The sequence below is a fragment of the Halichoeres trimaculatus genome, unplaced genomic scaffold (genome assembly GCF_033239565.1).
Source record: "Halichoeres trimaculatus isolate MK-OKI-2021-1 unplaced genomic scaffold, fHalTri1.1 fHalTri1_scaffold_15, whole genome shotgun sequence".
Taxonomy (NCBI): domain Eukaryota; kingdom Metazoa; phylum Chordata; class Actinopteri; order Labriformes; family Labridae; genus Halichoeres; species Halichoeres trimaculatus.
Window position 1 is genome coordinate 5192968 of NW_027437193.1, and position 24337 is coordinate 5217304.

The 24337-nt window shown below is 38.7% G+C and overlaps 2 protein-coding genes across 2 annotated transcripts; both read right to left on the minus strand.

Moving 5' to 3' along the window:
• Window positions 1–2893: 2893 nt before the first annotated feature.
• Window positions 2894–12282, minus strand: rab31 (RAB31, member RAS oncogene family). The gene is made up of 7 exons (XM_074688846.1): window positions 12092–12282; window positions 10686–10765; window positions 9941–10022; window positions 7197–7268; window positions 6737–6843; window positions 6035–6144; window positions 2894–4274 (listed from the first exon to the last, which is right to left on the minus strand). The coding sequence occupies exons 1-7, from the start codon at window positions 12125–12127 to the stop codon at window positions 4177–4179; spliced, it is 585 nt and encodes a 194-aa protein (XP_074544947.1). The 5' UTR covers window positions 12128–12282; the 3' UTR covers window positions 2894–4176.
• A 1314-nt stretch (window positions 12283–13596) lies between these two features.
• ralbp1 (ralA binding protein 1) lies at window positions 13597–23825 on the minus strand. The gene is made up of 10 exons (XM_074689369.1): window positions 23713–23825; window positions 20660–20962; window positions 19379–19810; window positions 18955–19304; window positions 18398–18559; window positions 16222–16353; window positions 16003–16113; window positions 15796–15917; window positions 15589–15709; window positions 13597–15286 (listed from the first exon to the last, which is right to left on the minus strand). Exons 2-10 carry the CDS (start codon window positions 20907–20909, stop codon window positions 14957–14959), a joined length of 2010 nt encoding a protein of 669 aa, XP_074545470.1. The 5' UTR covers window positions 20910–20962; window positions 23713–23825; the 3' UTR covers window positions 13597–14956.
• Window positions 23826–24337: the final 512 nt, after the last annotated feature.

Here is a 24337-nt window from a genome sequence, read left to right on the forward strand (position 1 = left end):
GCTTTGATGATTTCTCATACTCTGTTGAGCTTTCAGATAATTTAATGATATTATGCCATATTGTATCGAAATCATTTGTATTGTGTTGATACTTCCTTAGATTTGGTTTTCTCATACTCTTATATATTCTCATATTTTTGTCATATTCCATCATCATTTGGATGATGTCATTATCTCATATTCTATTGGTATTTTCTCATTTTTCATCAAAATTATTTGTATTGTGTTACTATGTAATAATCTGTTTTTTTTTATCATATTCTAATGTTATCTAATATTCTGAAGCTATTTTCTCATACTTGGTCAAATAAATTCTTATTCTGTTGATTGATTCACATAGTCTGATATGTTTTTCTCATATTTAATCGTAATTATTAATATTTTATCTATCTACTTTAACCAGCTATTACTTCCCTGTTCTATCTTGTTATGGACTTTTTTGTACTTTCTAAACACTTTCTTACTTTTGTTTTTCTTGATTGCTGCTGGGACTCCTCCCGAACTACCCCCCGGGAATAAACGTAAAGTATAAATAAAGTATTTTCTATTCTATTCAACTCTATTCTATTCAATTAGTTTGGTTCATTTTCAAAGCTTCATCTCTAACTTTAAAAGAAGTTTTATTTCCAAAGCAGAAAACAAAATGTGCAACATTCAAGTACAAAAAAAGCTACTCTTTACATTTAATATCTGATATTCATTTCCACTAATAAACTGATTTGATCAATTATGATATTTGATTGTTTGTATGATGCTATGATATTGAATAATTGTATTGCTTTTAACATATATTTGAATTTTTTTGATACTCTGCAACATTTTTTCTTATTTATATATTTTTCTTGTTTTCTATTTTTTATTTCTTTTTGCTTGAAAGAGGGCTTCAAAACAAAATATAGTTGTGTAAATAGAAAATAAATTACCTATAGTTTTATTTTTGGTAGTATCACTTCTTTTTGACTGAATTTTCTTAAAGAAGAGTACAGAGACTAATATAATTAAGCTGAAGAAAAAGGACATGTGGTTTTAGCTTCATGTAGTTTTTTAGGCCACCAAACTGAGCCGTGTTCACTTTGAGTTTCGGTTTCTGCAGAGTCAGTGTGGCCCAGATGAGATGCATACCATGTTCTCCTCATGTCTGGAGGTTAATCCAGGAGATGACCTTTTGTAGTCTCTTTTCTCTTGCTCATCTGGTTTCTGTCACAACAGTGGAAACTCTGGAGTCTTTAAGATTCCAAAGTATGTTTTTTAACCAAGCGCTGTGTGGAGGTGACACAAAAAAACATGGCATAGAATAATCAGTACTTTATTACATGGATTAATATACAAAGTTAATCTGACCTACATGGGATACAGGAAAGCATGACTTAGCATGACTTAGCATGAGCATATGGATGGCTTCAAATGCTTTCATAGGCAGCTTTTAATGCATACATCCAGCCTGTACTGAGTCAAGTAATTCACCAATTACACCAGCAGTGTGGGCTGTTAACGTCTTACATTGCTTTAGAGAAATATAAAAGGCACTTGGGTTTAGAAACATAAAAACACTTCATCTCATCACTCCTGCATGTGATCTATTTAATGTTTACCTTCTGCAGAAAATATTCCACCTTTTGCCCATTTGGCCCTCCGAGCGTCTCCTAATTCAATTTCATCTTTGAAATCCAGCCAATGGTGTCGTTATATTTTAGTAGAAGATGACAGTCATATGTCTGTCATCTGCTTTATGTAAAATATCCTTAGTGATTACATGTGATACACATTTAGCCGCTGAAATTCAGGTTAAAAAACAGCTGGGGTCTAGCTCTTTCTGGTTGGTGCTCTCTGTTTGCTTTTCTTACATGAACTTCTTAATTTCCATAAAAAACAAAAACACTTTTTGAGTAACTATCGCAGAGACAACCATCAGCTGCAGTCAGCTCTAGTGATTATCTCATTGTTTCATTAAAAAAAGGAAGTAGAAGGGTGGAACTGTCATAAAAGAAAAATCAAAATTAATACCTTTTTTAAAATTGCACAAAAAGTTCTGCAATAAAAATTCTCAAGTGGTTAAGTTTAGATAAATAACTATGAAAGAAAGGCAGCAAAAACAGCCTAGTTTACAAAATTCACTGAACATTAAATTTATTTCTTTGTTTATTTATTCATTTTGGGCAATAAAAACAACTGGTTTAGAGTTTAATTTGCATCAGCGTTAGGGTTAGAAATAGCACCACTTGCAGGTTGCAAAGTGTGCAACTTTAAGCTGGAGTCCATAACTTAAAGAGGGGGTATTGTGGGTTTTTTGTAAATCTTTATTTTGTCTTGCTGGTTCTCCTGTAGTAGCTCTACATGATTTAAAGCTAAAAAAAAAAATCCTTATTTTGCTTTCACTGGTGTCTCTTTAAAGGGACAGTTCAGTTTTTTTGAAGTGGGGTTGTATGAGCTCTATGTGACCACTAAGGACATTAGATAGAGTAGAAAGGTGTCTCCTCTCCCTCAGTAAGACACTGACTGTAATCGCTGGTGACGAGGAAATAGGCACTAACAGGGAAATACCGTACCAGATTCAAAGGTTGTTTTCTCTGCCTACAAGAACTAAAATCAAAAAGTAATACCACCGAGGAATACAGAGGAAACATCCACGGATGTTAATGAATGTTTACATTTCCGAATACTTAATGCACTCAAAAATTATTCTATGTAGCGTACTCTTAAACTGTGGTATTACTTTTTGATTTTAGTTCTTGTAGGCAGAGAAAATAGCCTTTGAATCTGGTACGGTCTTTCCCTGTTAGCGTCTATTTCCTCGTCACCATCGATTTCAGTCTGTGTCTTACTGAGGGAGAGGAGACAACTTTCTACTGTATCTAATGTCCTTAGTGGTCACATAGAGCTCATACAACCCCACTTTGAAAAAATGGAACTGTCCCTTTAAGGCTCCCTGCTCTACAAACCCCCTCCTTTCTGATTGGCCAGCCCTTTAGAGGCCTGTCAGGGGTGGGGCTATGGTGTTTGAGGCCCACACCAACAAGTCTCGTGAAGATCTGCTGTTATAAAATCTGCACACACTTAGTCTGAACATCCAGCATTGTTACTTTAAACCAATGTTTACAATATAAAAAAGCAGAATACCCCCTTCTTTAAAAAAGTTCATCCTTTTTTTATCCGCCAAAACTTTGGACTTAATCATAATTATGATTTATTAGTGAAGTGAAACTTGAAGATAATGGGTCTCATCTGTTTTCTTAAGAGTTCCTCTGTTAAAACAAGAATCAGCCAGGACTAAGAAGGAGCATGCAAAACGCTGTAAACTGGATCAGCGTTCCATCTGTTCAGGGCTTCAAACATGGCTTCAGTGAAACACTTGCAGGAGTTTTCACCGCTAAACAGTACAAATACATTTTAAAAACAAAAAAAAATCACGTTTGGCTAATACACTCTGTTATTTTCAGTTACATCTAAAACAACTCTCCTCAGCATGTAGAAAAACGTCTTTATCAAACACTATGTAAACATGTCTCGTATTGGTCACAGGGGTGTCATACTATAATTGCGATTAAGGCCTCCCAGCTGTTCATCCGTCAGCACTACAGCTCATCCATTTTACAGCAAATGTGCATGAAAAACACATGATGAAGAGGAATGTTAAGGTGCTGCATCTGAGTGGAAGAACTGGACTCAACAATCTAGTAACAAATATCTTATTCTACCTAAGAGTGATACATACATGTACGTAAACGATCCATGAGATCAAATAATGTAAAAAAAAATGCTATTAATGTGTGCCATTTAGGAGCCACAGTGCCATGAATGAGTTTGCATCAAAGCCTGGCTTAATTAAAGCACATCGGCTAGATCATGTTATTAGTATGTGCGAAATGTTGCAGTTATGATGTTAAATGGAATAAAACCAGCTCTTCAATGAGTCATACTGTGTGTAGTTCAGGCCAATCACCACCTGGTGGAGACAAACTGAAGGCTTGATGTGAGTGAACTGCAATGCTTGTGCAACGCTGCATATAACACTGGTTTTTCCTCCTCTTTCAGCAGTTGACTACATGTGCAAGCTGACCTCCGTCTGTCTGCTCTTTCCCTGGAGTGAGACACTCGGTGCAGTGTGGACGCTGTGCTGAGCTGAGCTGGTGGGGTCCCTGGAGCTGGAGGAGGCGCTCTCATCAGACACTGTTAGTACTAGCAGCATCTCCTGGTGGCTGGAGCGGGCTGCCGGGTGATTTTGAAAGAGTCGTTGCTGTCTACCTCAGGGTTCTCCAGAGGGGGGATCTGTTTACCTGAACACAAAGCACAGGGTCACCAACACAGTCTCAGAGAAAAAAATTAACCAACTATATAAATCCAGATTACACTGTAACATTTAGATACTGAATTGTTCACCACTAGATAAGATGAAAGCAGCCTGGGAACTGGACTTGGGCCACATCTCTGAAGACCAATGGGACTCCATTCTTTCAATACATGAATCCACAGTCTGTGCCAATCACAGCTCAGTTTAATTTAAGGTGGTCCACAGGGCTGACGTGTCCCAAGCCAAGTTGTCCAACAGTTACCCATTCATAGCCCCCATTTGTGACAAATGCATACAAAATTATGCAACTGTGATACATGTGTTGGCTGTGCCCTAAATTGCTAAAATTTTGGTGTGATATTTTCCATATTCTATTCACAACATTAAATAGAAAATCTATGAGCCTTAACCCCATCCTCCCTCTGTTTGGTGTTGCTGGTGGAGGAAACCCCACCTAACTTCCACAGAACACCCCATGGTCACCTTCTGCTCGCTAGTAGCCAAGATGTAATGTCTTATCTCAAACTGGAGATGTTGTGTTTTTCCGTCAGTAGCTCAAAGAGGAAATTTTAGGAGACATGGGAACTCCAACACTATATTCTCGTGGGATAAGTTTTAATCTGACCCTTGACAAAAACAGGATCTGACTCTGTGTGGTGTGCTGCAAACTCCAAGATGCTACACCTTTTTCTTTCTTCTGGACTGACGGGGATGGGAGGTATGGGCTATTACACTACATGAAGTATTACTGTCACTGCCACAGTGATCTGCCTTAGTTGTTAGATATATTTTTTCCTTCATGGTACTGTGAAATATACTTGTCCAACCCTGGTGTTTAGTGTTTTACTATCTTTTGTGTTTTAATGTCTGTGTTTTTCCATGTATACTTTGTTAGTGTATTTCCACATATATATGGTAAAAACTCAATACAAATATTTGAAACACATAAATTTGATGTAAAACAATGCAAACAGAAAATGTATGATGTGTTTTCCATTTCTCTCCTCTGAGGACCTCTGAAGAGACCAATCCAGGAAAACGAGGTGGATTAATTTAGGAAAAACAGCATTATGTGCACATAGGTGGTCTTATTCTCTACTTATCATATTAACCAGGTATTATTTGGTTGTTTTTTGTCTGATTTTGTTTTGGCCTATCAGTGTATTTCCACAGCAAGGGGGTCACTAGTCTCCAGCTTTCCCTCTATGGGGATCATGAGCTGAAAAGTTTGTGAACCTCTGCTCTGGAGGACTACAATTATTAGCAGTAATACCATAAAAAGACGACACACTTAACTCATAAACATGCAGTCTATGCCAGGTGATTCAGATATGAATCTTAAGTGTTATTTAGCAAAATAAATCTGGGGGCACAGATGGTCTAGCGGTCCAGGTCCCACCCCACAAGGTTCACCCTACAGCAAGTGGGCCAGGTCTGAATCCCCTACTCTGTGATTAAAGGCATGAAAAGCACACCCCAAAAAACTTTAATAATTATATATTGATAGATAAATAAATCTGGGATAAAAGCTGTCAAAAAATTCAGGAAGTTATTCTTTTCCATACCAAAACATGAAACACTGAAAAAGGCAAATATTCTGAGAAAAGTGTCAAAAGTGAAAGAAAGAATTACTAAATAAAATATGATAAGGACAATAATTGAAATCACTTTCACACATCTCTTTACTGTTACCGTTCAGAGAAAAATATAGCACAAACAGATGTAAAGGAAAGACATGAAACCTACTGATCTTCTGAAAGAGCTCCTCTACATTGACTGCGTTTCTGGCACTAGTCTCGATGAAAATGGCAGCGATTGATTCAGCAAACTCCTTTGCTTCCTTCATTGGGACTTCCCTGTAAGAAGAAAAGAAAAGAAAAGAAAAGAAAAACAAAGTAAAAAGAAGAAAAGAAAAGAAAAGAAAAGAAACACTCAACATTAAGGAAGGGTAGCATGACATATTCAACATTCTTGTCGATGAATTTCATCCATTCCTTCGAGAAACAGGTTTGTTCTGGGATTAGAAAGAAGCTGTCAATCTTCATAAAGATGCTTGAATCAGACTTAAAATGTTTCCCCTGTTTCATATTAGTGTGGTTTCACCTTTCATCACTCAGCGAACACAGAAAGAATGTGTAAACAAAAACCTGTTTCCTGAGCCAAAGATATGTTTTGGATCCAACAAGCAGAGGGAGAAGTTACGGAGGCTTGCAAGGACAAAATTAAAACAAAAACAAGTCTTTAATAAGATTTTGGAGCTGCTAACAAACAGTTTTGTTAGTGATGTTTCATATTTTTCTTATTGGTGTAGATCTAGGAGTGTAGAAGAGGGTGTGAGCTGAGCAGCAGGTTGCTTTCAAACATTATTCCTGCTACAGAACATGCATGATAAATAAGAAAGAGCTGAGTCATTGTTGGGATTACCTAAGAGAAAAACCTCCATCTCACCTGATGTCTCCTAAATCATTCTTGTTCCCTGCTATGGCTACAACGATGTCGTCTGGCCCGTGTTCCTTCAGCTCCTTCACCCACTTCTTCAGTGTCTGGAAAGAGTCCTGAACAAACAGAGCACACACGGATCACCATCCGCACAGGGAGAGCTTCTCTGTGATAGCACGGGCAACATTTTCTACAACTTGTGTCACAGATTATTCATCGCATTAAGTTGTGCTTTTCAGATGAGTTTCCATTAACCGACCAGGAAAGAATGACATTTGTAGGTCGTGGAAGCAAGTGATGGAAAAGTAATTGAATTTTACATCAGGCTACTGGCGTCTTCAGTTACACACATTAAACACTTGAGGGATTCACGGAACAAACAGCAGCTCTAATGGTGGATGGAGGGTATTGTGAGCTCCTTCTTATTTCTTTGAGATAAAAAAAAAACAATGTGCTTCAATATTCTTACCAGTTTAGTTATGTCATAGACTATGACAGCAGCTGCCGATCCTCTGTAGTACATAGGAGCTAACGAGTGAAACTGCAAAAAGAGAACACATTTGAAGCAGTTAGCATGATGAGAAGAGTTAGCACACTGCAGAGATGTTCTGTAAGCCTGTTAAGGTCTAACACAGACTGTGTGGAGTATGCCCATACATTCTTCAGTGATGAGTGGATGATGGAAAAAGTTCCTAACAAGCTTCAACTCACTGTAAAGGTTACTCCAGAAGTACACCCTCAAAGAGCAGTCCAAACAAAATGTACAAACTGTTCTTTGATGTTACTTCAAGTGGTGCTTTTGTGTTGTTTACAGTTCTTCATAATCATAAACACTTCCTGTTTCCTCAGGGGTTTAACACAGGATGCATTAGCTTCCTAAAGAAACCTCTTTTTATTATTAGTCGTACCTTTACACCACATGACCACAAACTCTAAACTGATGGTATATACGTAACCCTCCACTGTTGTCAGCAAAAATTTGCAGCATCTGCATCATTCGTGTGGATGTGGCAACACATGCAGCACAAACAATAGCAAAACATTGCTTCATAGCAACACTAGTTGTTGGGGATTTTGCTCTGGTCTTCTTTTTCTTTTACTGGAAGCAAAACCAGGACAGGAGTTGGAATCTAGCATTCATTTTAATCTCTAAAAGCACAACATCAGTTACAGGCTGAAGTTGTACTTTTGTCTTCTAAACAGCTTTTCCCTTTGGGGGTCACAGAGTCCGTCCCAGCTGTCACTGGTACACCAGGGCTCACATGTAGAAGCAATCTAGAGCGACCAATCCACCTGATTAGCATGTTTTGGGCTGTGTGAGGAAGCTGGAGAGAGACCACACGTGCACGAGGGGAGAACATACAAACTCCACACAGAAATGCTCAGGCCAGCCGGGGAATTGAACCAGGAACTTTCCTGTTGTGAGGCAACACTGCTAAATAAATAAAATTGGATGCACCAAAATCTTAACTGTCAAATCTGAATAATCTAGATGTTTTTCTGTAACCGAAAACCAGAATTACAAACTACTTTGTGGTAGGGCAGAAGCTGAGTTATACTTTAAAGTAATAGTTTAAAGTTTAATCATGTAATACATCTATGCATATATGCTAGACGCCACTGTGTTGGTTGAGGCTGCCTGTTGCAGCAGCTCTCTCTTCTTTGTCCGTTTCTTGTAATTTTTTCGTCATCTTTGTATTTGGAGTGGGTCATTACTTTGAATGGCATATTTGTCAGTAATGGAAACCAAACTTTTTGTGTCTTCAGTGATTTTTTTTACTGTTTTTGCTCCTGTGTTTGTCTGGAGATCCTACATGTAACCATGGCTGCACTGATTACTTGTGAAATCAGCTGTTAGCAGTCTGTAACATGTCAATGCTAACTGGTGCAAGGCCTGATGTCTTCCCACAAGGTGAGGAGAAGGAGGTGAGGATGACATGCTGGTTCTCAGGTGTGAGCTAAGAAGTGACGACATGGACCTGTCCTTCCATCCATCGTTATTGGGAACGTAAGATCTATCTCCAATTAGATGGACGAGCCAGCCGGGCTAACCCAGCAACAAAGGGAATACCAGAAGGCAGAGTCGCATCATGCTATTCACAGACATGGCTAACAGAGCTAACAGACAGGATCCAGGAGACAGAGACTGAACAGACTGCTGAAGAAGCTCAGTCCTGGACCCAGTGGAGGTGGAGGCTGGCTGACTGGACAATGATGAACAAGCTGTCAGCATCTATTTTCTTATGGATCGTTTTGCACTTCCTATACACATTCTTATTTTTGTTTTCTTGATTGCTGCTGTGACTCCTCCTGAATTTTCTCTCAGGGATAAATAAAGTATTTTCTATTCTATTCTATTTTAAAATCCCAGCCTACACGGGTTTGCAAGACATCACAAATTCATAGTTTAGGGATTAGAGCACACAGCATATCTACAAGAATTACAAAGACTTTCTTGACTTCTTTCCCTGAAAAAACTGAAATCTAAGCAAGTGTTGATGTCTTAGTTTTAGTAAAATGTCTTATTAGGCCTAATGTGAGCTTCATTCAAGTGACAAGACCAGGAAAATATTTGATTTCACTGTAAGACAAAAATGACACCCCAAATTACTTTTAAAGAGATTAAAAAGTGTCTTCATACAACAAACTTAACAAGAAAATTCTTCTAACACCGATGGCAGATTATGTCAAGCAATTCAGGCATCATTTTTGTCTTATAATACTTTATAATACTTTCTAATACTTAAAAAAAAATCTTCAGTTTTCAGGTGAATAAGGATAACATTTAGTCTACTAAAGGTAATTTATCAAACCATTCTAGTCCACAACAATAGTTAAAGCTTTTTATGTGATTTCATTTTCTGAGGTTGTCTGGGAAATGTTTTATTTAACCAACCCTCGCAGTGAGTAGAAGAATGTCAGATCAGACTGTGCTAACAGGTGTTGTGTTATAAAGTTCATGACCATAAAACTCTTGTAACTGAGGCTTTTCAGATATAATTTTCACACACAAGTGGACAATACATCTGCTGTAGTTTTTCAAAGCTGTGTGCTTTAAACTGTGAAAAGTTTTGCTATGTGTGAATCATCCTGTTTCACACCTATAAATAGCTCAACATCATGACGATCACTAACAGAGAAATGATTGTGTCAGCACTAACTTTCTGACGCAGAATGTCATGGAAAATAACATTTCTGTTGTGGTTTACTCACCCTTTCCTGTCCGGCTGTGTCCCAGATCAGAAATTTGTGAAGTTCATTTCCACATGGCACTGTTTTAGTGAGGAATGATGCTCTGTGGAGGATAAAAGAGTGAATTAGAAGTTTCTTAGAGTGATTTTTAAAAAGGAAGAGGAAATAAATGAATCAAAGACAGCAGGGTAGAAATAACACAACATGAAACACTAAGGATATAACGCTGCTTCAGGTTGTACAATGAAAGAAAAGTGAATAAAGTTGGCTCTTACAGAAGTCAATAACACAGATAAACAATGTACATAGTCAAGATGTCAATTTTACACCATGTAATAACATGAAAGAATCAAACCATTACATGATGTGATCAAACGTATCAACTCTGTGAATTGTTGGGAAGCTTTCTGACTACATTTTACTCACACTGACATGATTATTTATCCATTTGGTTATCAAAGAAACGGACCAAGTAAAGATTTTAAAAAGAGATACCTTTGTAGCTTTTGCATAATTACAAATCAGGTAACTTCATGACAGAACATGGACCTCTATCATACACTATCAAACTATTTGTGATACAGATATGCTGTAGATGGTGCTTGGAGCATAAAATACTGGAGTCAGAGCAGGCTCTGCTGGGCAAACCAAGCGATGACATTTAGGGCTTAGAAAAAGCACATGGATCAAACATAATGTCTCTTTTGTTTGGTAGATTTGTCTTTCTTTCACCCCATCTTTTGCGATTGGCACCTAATGCTCTTACCCTATTGTGGGACTTATGTTGTGGTCGAAATGATCCTGGACGAATCGGCAAACAATGCTAGATTTCCCAACTCCTGTGTCCTGAAATGAGAAAAATTAATCATTAGCAACAGTACTACAAACAGAGGGAGAGAGAGAGAGTCACCATTGATCAGTATTGATCAGGCAACTGCCTGGTCACATGCTTACTCCAACAAATACAGCTACAAGGAAAAGTGTGAACCCTGTGGAGGATTTCTGCATAAATTGGTCACAAAATGTGTTCTGATCTACATTCCAGTCAGTAGTAGCACACAAATAAGTTTTTTTTTTTTTTTGTCGTTTCTGAACACACCGTGTAAACATTCAGAGTTCAGGTTGGAAAAATTCTGTAAATCCCTAGGTTAGCTCTGTCTGGATGCTCGATAGCACTACTGGCAACATATTCTGCAGAGATTAAAATTCTTCCTGATAAACAGGAAACATTTATTGCTGTTAAAGGAGGGTCAACCAGTTATTAAATCCAAGAGTTCACACACTTTTTCCAACTTGCATTGTGGATGTTTACATTTTGTGTTCAATAAAACATGAAAACTAGCAGGCTGTGGTTATCTATGTTGTGACTTGGATAAAGTACAGGACACACTGTATGACTAATTTATGCACAAATCAAGGTCATTCTAAAAAGTTCACATACTTTTTCTTGTAACTGTATTGGTGCACGATAACAGGCTGCAACTTTAGAGGCAAAGATAACATTGATTTGGCCTCTGTGGCTTGCTAACTGGCACCTCTTGCTAGTATAGGATAAATTGACAAATAAGCTAGCCAACAGGATAACAAAAGATAGAGAACTGTCTCTAGTGAGTGTGATGTTCTGGGGGGAAAAAATGCTTGCTAAGCAAGACAAACGTCACTATAGGTCAAAATAAGTTTGTAGTTCCCACTGTAACCCTTTAAAAACACGTATTTGTAGTTTAAACGTCTCTACGTTCTGCTGACGCAGCAGAAAAAAAACCTAACGGCTGTTGATGAACGTAGCGGTTAGACTAATGATGACGTAATGAATTATAACTGTCAGCCTTTAGAAAAGGCACGGAAATACGTTTCGTAGTTTGTCAACAAACACCGATAAATGGAGACGTTAGAGACATGAACGACGATTAAACAAGTGGCAAAAAACCACTGCTCCCACCGGCCCACCGTTTTTCCACCAAACAAGCGTTTAACAGTTAAAATATAAAGTTTTCCACGAAGAGCATCGCGGTACAGTCAAGAAGAAGTGCGCATTTGCAAAATAATCCCGTAAAATGAAGCAGTTAACCGCTGTTATTACTTCGTTAACGTCAAATGTTGTTCGTTAGTTCCAAACGAACCAGACTGAAGGAATTTTCCCCAAAAAGGATCAACAAAACATCTTCGACTTACCCCTAAAAGACAAACTTTGAGCTCCCTTATAGCCATGGTAAGTTCAAAAAGTGTTTTAAACCATTATTAGTCTCTGTTCTTTTAATGTCTTTGTCTCGGCATGCTTGAAACTATTTTTCCTCTTGTTGGATAAAAGAGAAACCCAGCCCCTGAGACAGACAGGCTGACCATCTCCTTTACACCACTGTCACAGAAACAGACGACTGGTACTACTTCCGGTGGATACTTTCAAAATAAACGTTCAAACTAACTGAAGTCATGAACAGAGTAGTCTAGAAAATGATCAGATTGAAAAATATGCCTGATATAATAGCACAGTCTAGCAAATAAATACAACACTCTTGGTCGTACAGTATATTTACTTTATATAAACTTATGACACTTATATTACATTACAGTGATGCTGCTGCAATGGATCAATATGAAGAAAAAACGAATCACCTCCAAAGAGCAGTAGTATATTCATTAGTAACACTGGGAGTCATAAAGTAGTCTGGGCAACCACATAATTGCAGCCATGTGCAGAAAGTACTACAAATTTATAGTAAAATTGTCTTGCTAGGCTTAATATGTGTCACATTGACCTGAAAAGTCCATAAAAATGTTTAATTTTAGAAACTTCACCCAAGTGGTTGAGTTTATTTACTTTTTACAAGCATAATAGGTGTCATTTTTGTATCTTAATATCTCAAAATAAAACATTTTATGGACTAATCAGGTGAAAGTGGCTCATATCAAGTTTTATTAAAAAAAAAAAAAAAGGTAGAAATGCTTTCTTATATTTCAGTTTATGCAGTATTGTTACCGTGTTTATCAACATCTGCTGGTAGAAATTAAAAACATTACTTGAAACATGCATTCAGACTTGTTTTAATGTAAGTTGACTTTTTACGTTTATTCTTAATCCTTACTTGATAAAGAGAATCAAAATAAGATCTTAAGTTATTTTAACTATTGAGTGGTCACAGATCAGGTTCCCTTGCGGCTATTTACGAAAACAGATTTTGTTGTACATACGGACACATAACACCACACATAATTATTCACCACTTGGATGTTCTGTTTCAAACAAAATCTTTTTAGGTTTAAGCCAAAACTCAAAAAAAAAAAAAAAAAAAAAAGAAGAATTATACTTTTATTTTGAAACTTTACCGCACATCCTGTCTTTTTCTTCAATGTTCATCCTACTTGATGACTTCTTTCCAAATCGGAAACCAGTAAAAGAAGTGACAAAAAAAGAGAAGGGTGGCTCCGCTATCTCTTTCAGATACTCAAGCTTTGATTTTGAGTCAAACCCAGAAAGTTGCACACTTCACTTCCCTAAACTGGAGACAAATTAAATATTTACTGCAAAAATTTACTGCATCATTAGGCCATGAGAGGGAGAAGTATTTGAAGAATGTGTAATGGAAAATAGGAAGCACTAAATATAGCACACTTCCACCCAACATAGTTGAGTAAATATGTAAAGCATTCAGAAAAAAAGAGCAGATTCATTTGTTGGATTGACACTTTATTCTTCACAGCATTTTTCTGTCTGCAACGAGTAGCTACAAAAGCTTGGAACAATATGAAAATAACCTCATGAGAAGCTTCAGAGCCCCATCTAACATGTCTGTTTCAGTCACAGGATCAATAATAACAGGATGAATCATGAGTGATTGATTTGCCTGTGACAGAGGCAGGAGCAGTCACACTAGCATACACCATACAGGTTGTTAATAATAATAATAATAATAAAAGAACATATGACAAAACACAAGAGCTGAAAATACAGTATGTTTGAGATTTTACAACAATGTACAGACACAGTGAGCGAGCCAGGGCATGCCTCTGCTTTGAATATCACTGGATTATGACAGCACTTTGCAAAAACCACGGATCAGTTGTGAAATGAATGATTGACTCGATTCTTCCAACTGATGCGACATTTCCGCACATTAGGAGTTAAAAAAAAAAACACAAAACCTCCTTTATGCGATATTTGGCGACATCACTACAGGTTTGTTACTCCACCCTTAAACTGGAGGAAACTTATTCTTTAATGATGATTGCACTACAGAGCAAAGTGTGCTTCCAACAGCGCCGTCTCCAGGATGTTTTCTACATTACGCAGTGATTAAAATATCTCTTCTTGTTCTGTTTTCGAGGTATAAACGCCTCTATTCACGTGCATGTGTTGTTTAGAGAAAAGAAAGCATCTACAATATATTTATTCATATATTCATATATTACTAAAAAGCTGTGATTAAAAATCAATGGATTTCTGGATAGTCATGAGTATTCTTTAGAATACTACTTAAATATATAATATATAGTTAAACCAATCATAAATTCTTCATCATTCAAAGAGCTTCTTGTGTTAGTGGTTCTCTCAGGGAAACGTCCAGTCTGGCATCTTCAGTTATGGCACAGTGGTCTCTATCCTAACACGTCAGGTTTGCATCAAGGGACAAAAGATACACGGATGAGATCAAATCTGGCTTTTCTTCTCCAGCTTTTACCAGTAAAAATAGCCTTTAACTTAAACTCAGGCTTTGCGCCCGCCTCTTCCTCTCACTTGCTTTCTGAGTCCCTTCATTTCTCTTCCTTCATACAGGCTTGGCACTGTGGATTTAAATATGGTCCCCTTGGTCTCTCTCTGCTTTAGCCAGTTGTCCTCTACAGCAGTTTCTCTTCTTTTTGGTTTTGCACAAGCAGATGGGAAACAGACATTGAATGCAAAAAAGATTTAAGTTATTTTTCTAAGACTGCAAATAACGAGCTCCAGCAAAGTGACATCTGCAGTCGATAACGAGCGACACTACAGGACAACTGACGCGCAGCAGCACAGAGCCACCAAATACATCTCGGAGAGCAGACTTCTCACATGTTGGTGTCCCTCCTGTCTTTGCTCGGCGACGGCTTCGAAGGATCCTTCGCTGCTTTGCCGTTTGAAGACGCAGAAGCAGGAGCGGGAGCGGGAGCAGCCACGGCGTCTGCACTGGCAGCTGCAGCAGCTGTGGTGGAGCGTTTGGTCTGCTCCTCACTGCGGGGCTCCGGGCTCGGCTGGGTGGGCGGGGCCTGCTCGGCCTGGGGTTGGACGGTCAGTTCTTGCTGCAGTTTGTGACTCTGCAGGAGGCGAAGCTGGACGCGGAGCTCTAAGATGGCTTCCTGCTCCTCGTGGATGGCCTGGTTAAGGTGTGTGTTTTTGTTCTGCAGGATGATAAAAAAAAAAAAACAGGAAGAGCTTCATGAACCAGGAGTTTATCTGTGGCAGTATTCATATGAAAAATACTACAAGAACAGAAATCTAAGCAAGTGTTTGTCCCTTATGTTTGTAAAAATGTCTTCTTATAGTTAAAATGAGCTAAAAAGTAAATTTGACAAATACATTTTTTCTCTGGTGCATTACTCTAAATCTGCTCTTCTCCTTTCTTTACTCATGTAGAGTCTTAAAGTTGTTGAATTAATCTCAAATGTCGCAAAAAAGCAAACGGTCTGAAACTCGTCCTCACCTCCAACTCCTCGTTTTGCTTCTGCAGGTCTTCCAGGATCATCTGCAGCTCTTCCTCGTCTTCACTCTCGCTCTCGCTGTCTGATGAATACTCCTCCGTCTCACTGCGACCCTGCTGCCGACTGACAAACACAACGCTGGGTCACAGCTCAGACCTGAAATGTGTGTTTACATCTGATTTTCCTTTATCAAATCGGTCTTTTCTTACCTCTGAATGTCTGCAATCTCTCCTCGCAGTCGCTCAATTTCTTCCTTCTCAGTGGCGATCTGTCGGCGGAGGACCTGCTCCAGAGAGATGAGCTCCTCCTGCTCAGTCAGGATCTCGTTTTCCTGATTATCGAGGGAAAAAATAAATCGCATATGGGGCACATGGATCTTAGCAAACAAAAAGGCCTGTTGTGTGTGAGTGACTCACTTGTGCTAAGAGGAGGTTGATCACTTCCTCTTCATTCTCCGTCATTTCCTCCTTTGAAACATCTTCCTTTGAGAGGCTCGCTATCTCCTGAGCTATCTTACTCTCACACTCCTGAAAGGTGAGAGGAGGTTAGACTGATGTCAGTCGTATTTCAGCTGGTAGCAGCTGTAGCTCCTTTAAATAAATAAAAAAATCACATTGAACCCAGACAGAGCTCACCTGGCGTTTGGCCTCCCTCAGTTTACGTTTCAGAGCTGTCAGGATTCTCTGAACCTCCCAGAGCCGCTCCTCTTTGGATAAATCCTTCACTCCAGCCTGCAGGTCTCTGTGCAGACAGTTCAGCAGGAACTCCTGCAACACAAACAGGTTTTGTTATGTGTCAAAATGTAGGTAACAAAAAGGTGGAGTCCTTCTTGAGTGAGAAGAACAAAGAAACAAAGTCTTGACGTTCAAACATCTGATTTCATTTTTCTTAAAATAAGTAGATGTGGCAGATGATAGTGTTCATGTTTGCTCAAAAAATAAACAGCAGGAACTTCTCACTCATTGTGACAAAATAACACAATCCATCATGCCATGAAAAGGAAAAAGATCAAGCTGTACCTGATTAAACAATGTAGCATGAGTAAAACCACTCGATTTGATAAATTCCTGCTTCATAACTTCTTGTTACCAAAGTATCATCTTACGCTCACACAAACAGAGGCTGGAACATAAAAATACTTGACATTTTTGAGCAAAGAGGGAGTAAGTCTAAGATAATAAGAACAGTAGACAGTGAAAATAATTAACCAGGTTGTTTGAGGTGAGGAGAGATATCTAAATAACTGAACCTCGAAACTCAACTGGTTGATTCTTGAAGCATCAGAATGGAGAAGAAAGGTGATTTAAGGAGGTTTGAATGTGGCATGGTTGTTGGTCTGAGTATTGGACGAAGTGTTAATCTACTGGGATTTTCACCCATAACCATTTGGCTGAATTCCTTGTTGATGCCAGAGGAGAATCGCAAACCGAGGTCTGCAGAAGAGCATCTCTGTACACACAACACGTCCAACCTTGAGGCAGATGGGCTACAGCAGCAGAAGACCACACCGGGTGACCCTCCTGTCAGCTAAGAACAGGAAACTGAGGCTACAATTCACACAGCAACACCAAAACTGGACAATAGAAGATTGGAAAAACGTTGCTTGGTCTGATGCCAATTCTGCATCAACTGAAAACTGGTAACTTTATCTTGTCTTTTATCTTTATCTCTATCTTACCTTGACTTTGCTGTCCTGTTAGCATTTTTTTTTTTTGCTCTTGTTCATTATTTTATCATCACTTTGAAAATGATTTTGCTATTTTATTATTCCATTAACACGCTTAACAATGTCTTATTATGTCTGCCGTCGTGTTCTCTGCTCTCAACCCCTTTTTATTGCCTTTCATTTTCTTTTTCCTTTTCTTGCTGATTGATGTTTTAGCTTTTATCTTGGTCCTCGTTCTCTCATTTGTATTGCCAGGGTTTTTTGGGTTGAAGCTTTTGTTCTTAGTTTGAAGCGTGTGTGTTTGTTTATTATGTCCTGGCCACTGTCAAAGCACTTTGTAAACTTCTGTTTTTAAAAGTGCAATCAAATGAATAATAATAATAATAATAATAATAGTAATACATATTTATTATTTCTATTATTATAATAATGATTATTATTATAATAGTTATTATTATTATTATTATTATTTCATTTATTTATTTTTGTCCAATACTCAAACCAACAACCCTACCAATCCCTTAATTCGCCTTTTTTTCACCATCTGATGTTTCAAGAATCAACAAGTTGATGTTCAAGGTTCAGTTATTTAGATATTTCTTCTCCTAAAACAACCTGGTTAATTATTTTCACTGTCTACTCTTCTTATTATCTTAGACTTACTCCCTCTTTGCTCAAAAATGTCAAGTATTTTATAATAATAATAATATTATTATTATTATTATTATTATTATTATTATTATTATTATAAAATACTAATAAATAATTATACAAATAGTAACAATAATCATCATTTTTATTATTTTTACCTAATAATTATTATTATTTTATTTTATAATTATTATTGCTATTATTATTATTATTATTATCATTTTTAGTATTTTTATTATTATGAAGCAAAATCTCTACGGAGGGTTTCCAGCACCTTGTTGAATCTATTTAGACCAAAAATGAAGACGGGGGTTCATCCTGGTACCAGTTAGATGCCCCTAATAAAGTGGCTGCTGAGTGGATATTTTTTTAAGTAAAGCATTTTGAGTTTTTAAACCTAATTCAAAGAGGGAAAGAGCAGAAAGCTGAGAAAGAGGAAAGATTAAATCCATCATCTTGATTGGACAAACGCTCTGTAGACTGACTGAACCAACCTGTCGTCTGATCTCCTCTTTGATGCTCTCGGCTGTCTCTGGCAGAGCTGGCATCGTCGCCATGTTGGACCAGCGAAGTGGACGCACAACCGGCTTCAGGACAACATCTCCAAACAGCTCCTTCACGTGTGTGAAGAACATGTAGAGAACACGGTTTCCGATCTAGACACAAGGGAAACACAGGAGTGAGCCTGCAGCTGTAGTTTCTGCTGGATGTTACAGACTGAATTGTTCTTTTCCACAAAGTTAATCCAACATGTTTACTCAGCCTGATGAAACTGACCCTGGGCTCCACGCGTTAATTAAAAGGAGTGTTTATTTAGCAGTGTTGTGGCTACGCTGCTGTAGACTGGAGGAAAGTGGAGCAGCCACAGAGACGTCCCCTTTGGGAACAAATTAGTTTCACTAAACTGGGCCAGAGCTTCAGAGATGAACTGACTGTTGCTAGCGGGATGTTTCTTATCTTTGAGGAATCCTTGAGATAGTTTTTCTATTTGATTTCCCTGTGCTGCGATGTTTTTACTTCTCCACATGATCTAATTTAAGTTTCCTCTGACCTGTATGGTTGGGTTGAGAACGATGGAGATGTTCTGGATATTCATCTTGGTATCCGCCTCCCTGTCAATCACATGGTCCATGTGCGTGACGAGCCAGGAGAGGATGAGCCGGCTCTCTGCAGGCACCTCGGCCAGCAGCCTCTGGAACTCCGTCACCTTCTCTGCCTCCACCTGGCGACCGCAGGCGTCCTCGAAGCGCTGCGCCACATCCCGACCTAGCAGGTTCTCCGGCAGCTCGCGGAGGTACTGCTTCAGGAGGCTGGCCACAGTGTGAGGGTCGTACTCCTCCAGGCAGGGGCACTCCTCACGGTCGTACGCTGCTTTTAACTCATCCACCTTCGACTTCATACCTGGGGAAGAAGTTGGTCAGTCAGGCACTGAAAGATGAAGCAAAATCTTACTTTGGCTTCGATTCTGCCTTTACCTGAAACCCGGTAGATGCCTTCACACTTCATGCCGTAGTTCTCGATGTAGTCCACACATTCTCTGAAGATAGCCGGCAGCTGGATCCCATCGTACAGAGCTGTCCTCTTCACTGCTTCAGCCAGAGGTGCTCCAAAGATGGGCCTGAAGGTGGGGGTCTCCACTGGGACCGGCTCTGCCTCCGTCGTTGGTTTCTTCTTCTTCTTCTTCTCCTTCCACTGTTTGACCACGTCTGCAGCCGTCAGGTCCTTGGATTTCTTATCCTTTGCCTTGTCCTCCTTGGGGCCTTTCTCCTTCACTTTAAAGTCCTTTTCCTTCTTCTTGGAGAAGCTGGGCTTCTTGAACACGTGGATTCCCTTGGAGCGCTTCATCTTGGACGGGCTCTCTGCTTCGTCGGCTGAACTGTCCTCCTGGAAGGCGGCGTATCCTTCCGCTGTGGAGGTAAAGAAAGAGTAGGATGAGGCAGGAATAGGGTTATAAGTGAAGAGAGAAACACCCCTGTTTTCTTATCCTCCTCCTCCTCCTCCTCGTCTTCCTACGACAGATTCATAATAGGAGAGAAACAGGAAGAGAGATGTGTGAGGGAGTGAAGATAGCAAAGGAGGGGGAGAACGGGGACTTAGAAAAGAGGTCAGTCACCGATTTAGCATAGCTCCCTCTGCACCTTACACATCTCCTCTCAAGAACAGCCTCGATTAAAGCATCTCCTCAGCGCAAACAGCTACAGCACGGTCAAACAGGCAGCTAAGAGCAGTTTTTGTCTCCTCTTTTCATCCGAACTCTGGATTTCCCCACCGCTGACTGAGACACACCTTCACAAAGCTCTCTGGGTGTGCTCTGAAACTGTCCATCTCTTCCTCTCTCCCACTATCCCCCCGGTGTGGAAGCTAAATACAGACATGGAAAAAGCTGATACAAAGTGGACAATAAGCCTGACAGGCGCTCAGTGACAAATGCTCTCAGAACAGGAACATTTCTCTACTCTGCAGGCAGCAACAGCCAACCGGAGAGAAAAGCTGTTCTCCACTTTTAGTCCTGGAGTCAGCAACATGGCAGCAGTATTTAGTCTTTAACGGCTATGAGGCGAAAGCTTTGTGGCCTGAGGCAGATACTTTTAGATACTGGAGGAGCTCTGAGATGTTTAAGGATAATTGCTGCTCTACAGAGACTCTGAAAACATATCAATAAACTGTTACGACTGAATTAATGAGCTCTGTCAAAGATCTTCATCAGAAACCGTCTCCAGACACGACTCTACGCTGGCTTAAACATGATTCCTTACTCCGTTTCTCCTTCTTCTTGAATTTGTTCTTCTTCTTGCCGTGCTCTTTGTCATCGTCCGACACGTAGGCGTCAGGGGGCTCGTGGTGATGCCCATCATGAGGCGGCGAGGGTTCTCCCGTGCGGTACAAGCCAGGGAACTTTGTGGGACTGATCTCCTCAGAGCTCGGGGTGCGCGCTACACCCCCCGGGTGCTCGGCCCGGCGCTGCTCCGCAGGGCTGCTGCTCGGCGGCAGGAAGCACTCGGTCATGGCTGCTGCGGCCTTTTCACTTCTCGGACTGGGACATCACGTCTCCATCACACCTGCCGAAAAAAACAGATAAAGCAGTTATTACAGATTCTTTCATCATTTCTTCCATTTACTTATCCTCTGCCCAGAACTTCTGTGACAGGAAACTTTTCAAGACCTGAATTCAAATCTTTCTTTTTAAAAAATATCTTTATCAACACAAACATACCAAAAAAATAGCTATAAGAAATGAAGAATTCTGACTTATATTCATGAACATGACTTACATAAAACTACTTCACCTCTATACTAAATGTGGTGTAAACCTGTAGTTACACCAGCCAGTCACACCTTAACCTGTATCCTGATTTGACGACCATTAGTTTAAATTTCTGGATTCATCTGATGGATTTTAACCTTTAAGTTGGTGTGATTTGGGGTCATTTTAGAGTTATTTGATGTCCTTTGAATACACACAACAATTAGACCCTAACAGATGGATGACAGATGAGAAGGATTTATACAAACAATGGGTATCTCATTTAATAAAGGTCAAAATTTGTTCGTTTGTCTGTGTCAAGTATCGTCTTTGTATTTAAAACCTCACAGACTGAAATCTGTGTCAAGAAAAAGATGACTTAGTACCAACAGTTTAAAAACAACACTAGGCCAAGTTGAAAAATGTTACAACACAGCACTAATTGAAACCAAAAAACCAACACAAACACATATTTTGCAACTTAAAGCCATTTTTTTCCAGCCAAACTTTGATCTGTTGAAGGGTTAATAAAGATTAACCACAAACTGTTGCACACATGATGTTAATCAAACATTCCAGCTCCATCTTGCTCCTGATGAGTTTAATGATGACTGTACAAACTGGAAAGCTGCAACAATAAAGTCCACCCAGCAGATGGGGCTCTGTGTTATGAACAAATGCATCTTTGATGTCCTGCCTCTGACATACTGAATCTGTCATCAACACACACAAATATAATTAGTGCAGCCTACTGTACTAACTGTAGAAACACTGATTTAGAAAAAAACAGTCCTATAAGTGTAAATGAACAAATTTTTGTTCACGTTTATAATTTTACAGTCCTTATGGTGTGATATTTTAAGAAGCTGACTAATTCACCAAGTCTCAGCAGGAGTGTGGCATATCAAGTCAAAATATCATTCTGTGATCATAAAATGTTATCAAAATTAGGGATGGGTACCGATTTAGGTACTTTTTTAGGTACCGACCGAGTTATGACACAAGTACCAGGTATCGGTTCATGTAGATTCAAAAGGTACCATGCTTAGGTACCTAAACGCATCCTTGTAACTATGAGGGAGTGGAAGAGTAGGTGATTTTCCATGCTGGACATGAACACAGCATTTCAAGGTTATATATTGAAGAATAAATTTGTTAAGTTGTAAAAAAATATATATTTTATCATCAAACATATTGACATTTTTTACCACATAGACACAAAAAAGTACCAAAAATTGGTACTGTTGAGTACCGGTACCAATTGCCAGGTACTGGGCATCTGTACCATATCGTTTAAAATGTGGAAGGAACCCATCTCTAGTCAAAATGGTATTAGATGAAGACAATCTTGGGTAATAAACTATTTTTCAAGTCAACTGGTTAGTTTGTTTGCTGCTTTTCTAACTTGGTAAAGAAAATATGCTGCTCTACAAGGCAAAAAATAGGAGCTTTAACTCAAAATAGAAATAATAAATTTAATAAGGAAACATCTTGAAAGTAGTTAAATATTTTGTCCATGCAGCGAGGTAATTTTCTAAGACATCTTAAAGTAAGTGGACCTTCAAAACAATTTCACAGTGATAAAAAACAGGTAAAAATGCTTCAAAAATAATAATTTAAAAAAAAACTACAAACAAGTGCAAAATAGCAGAATAACATATGACAAACTAAATATATGCAAACCATTCAACTGTAATCCTGATTTTAGCATACAAATGCCAAATGGGACAAAAAAAATAACAAAATTTAAGGTAAAAATGATGTTGCTGAATGTTTTTTGTTCTTAAAGGTTCTAAAAAAACAAATTTTAATAGCCTTTGTAATATTACTGCCCATAAAATGGCCTCAGGAAATGTAAATGTATGAAAAGTTGTGGTTTGATTTGTATGGCATCTCTTCCACATTGTTTTTACATGTGTCTGCACTAGCCTGAGTCTGAAATGTGTTTTGGTCGTTTTGTTTTTTTCCCCCAATGAAGTATTTAGTGTTATTCTCAAATAAGCAACTTGATGATTTCACTGAATCTTAAAAACAACTTTTGATTAGACAAGAGAATCGATTTAGCTTTTTTTAGTACAGAATTTGAGGACTAATTCAGACGAAAATACATTTTCAAGCTCAATTCAAGAGTACGCCGTAAACTAAAAGACATAAAACAAGTAAAACACTCTGATTTCTTAATCTTTCGTCGCTGTGAGCAGATTATCCTGTTTTCTTGCCTGTTCGTGTTTCACAAGAAAAAAACTCCAACTTGCACCATTCGCATCCTATCAGCACGGTGTTAAAATACTTAGTAAGTCTCCGTGTTAATGTACGAAAGTCTATTTCTTATAAAATACTCATAAATACAGGATTTCCTCTGAATGGAGGGGCCCATATGCTAACGTTACTTCAGCTAAACTGCTAAGCTACCTGATTAGCCAGCTTTCCCTGAACAGTTAAAGCCGTTATTTGTTTGAAGCACAACCAACACGGGATGAAAATTTGTCTACATGTCTAAAACTATTTTCAACACCTGTCGTGCTGTTTTTAAACGAGCAAAACCCAAAAGAAAATAAACTTTACCGAGAACTATCCCGTTCGGTCAATATCCGAGTAGAGCTTCCGGATAGCTGTATACCAAATAAACCCGTCTGCGCTTGCGCGTGAGCACAGACGCATGTTGGATAATGTAGTTCATAACTGACTTTTTGCTCTTTAGGGAGTTTCACCGTAAATGAATGGGTCTCCGTGGGTTTTCCTGACTGAATTTGGTAGATTGAAGTTAGAGGGTGGATTCAGGAAATTTGGGACAGCTAAATGTTTTTGTTTTTTTTTGAAGGTAAAGCCAAAATCAGTTGATGCAGACACCTTGCTTTGGAAGAAAGTGATCAAAATCACAAAGAAGAATTTGTTCAAATTAACCCTCATAATTTTTCAATTTGACTTGACTTTTTCAAATGTATTTATTTTTAGATGTATGCATATAAATAAATGAATAAATCTCAACCAAAGCAGGGCTCCAATGTTGAATGTACAAGTCATAACTTAATGTTAGAGCCAGTGCATGTTTTGGCTTAATGCCTTTTCGTCTAATCCATGGATCAACCTCTATTCATGCTTGATTTAATACCAGCACAAAGGAAAGTGGAAAACCAGGGAAAGATTGTAAGGAAAAAACTTAAAACAAGTTGAAAGCAGAGGAAATGAA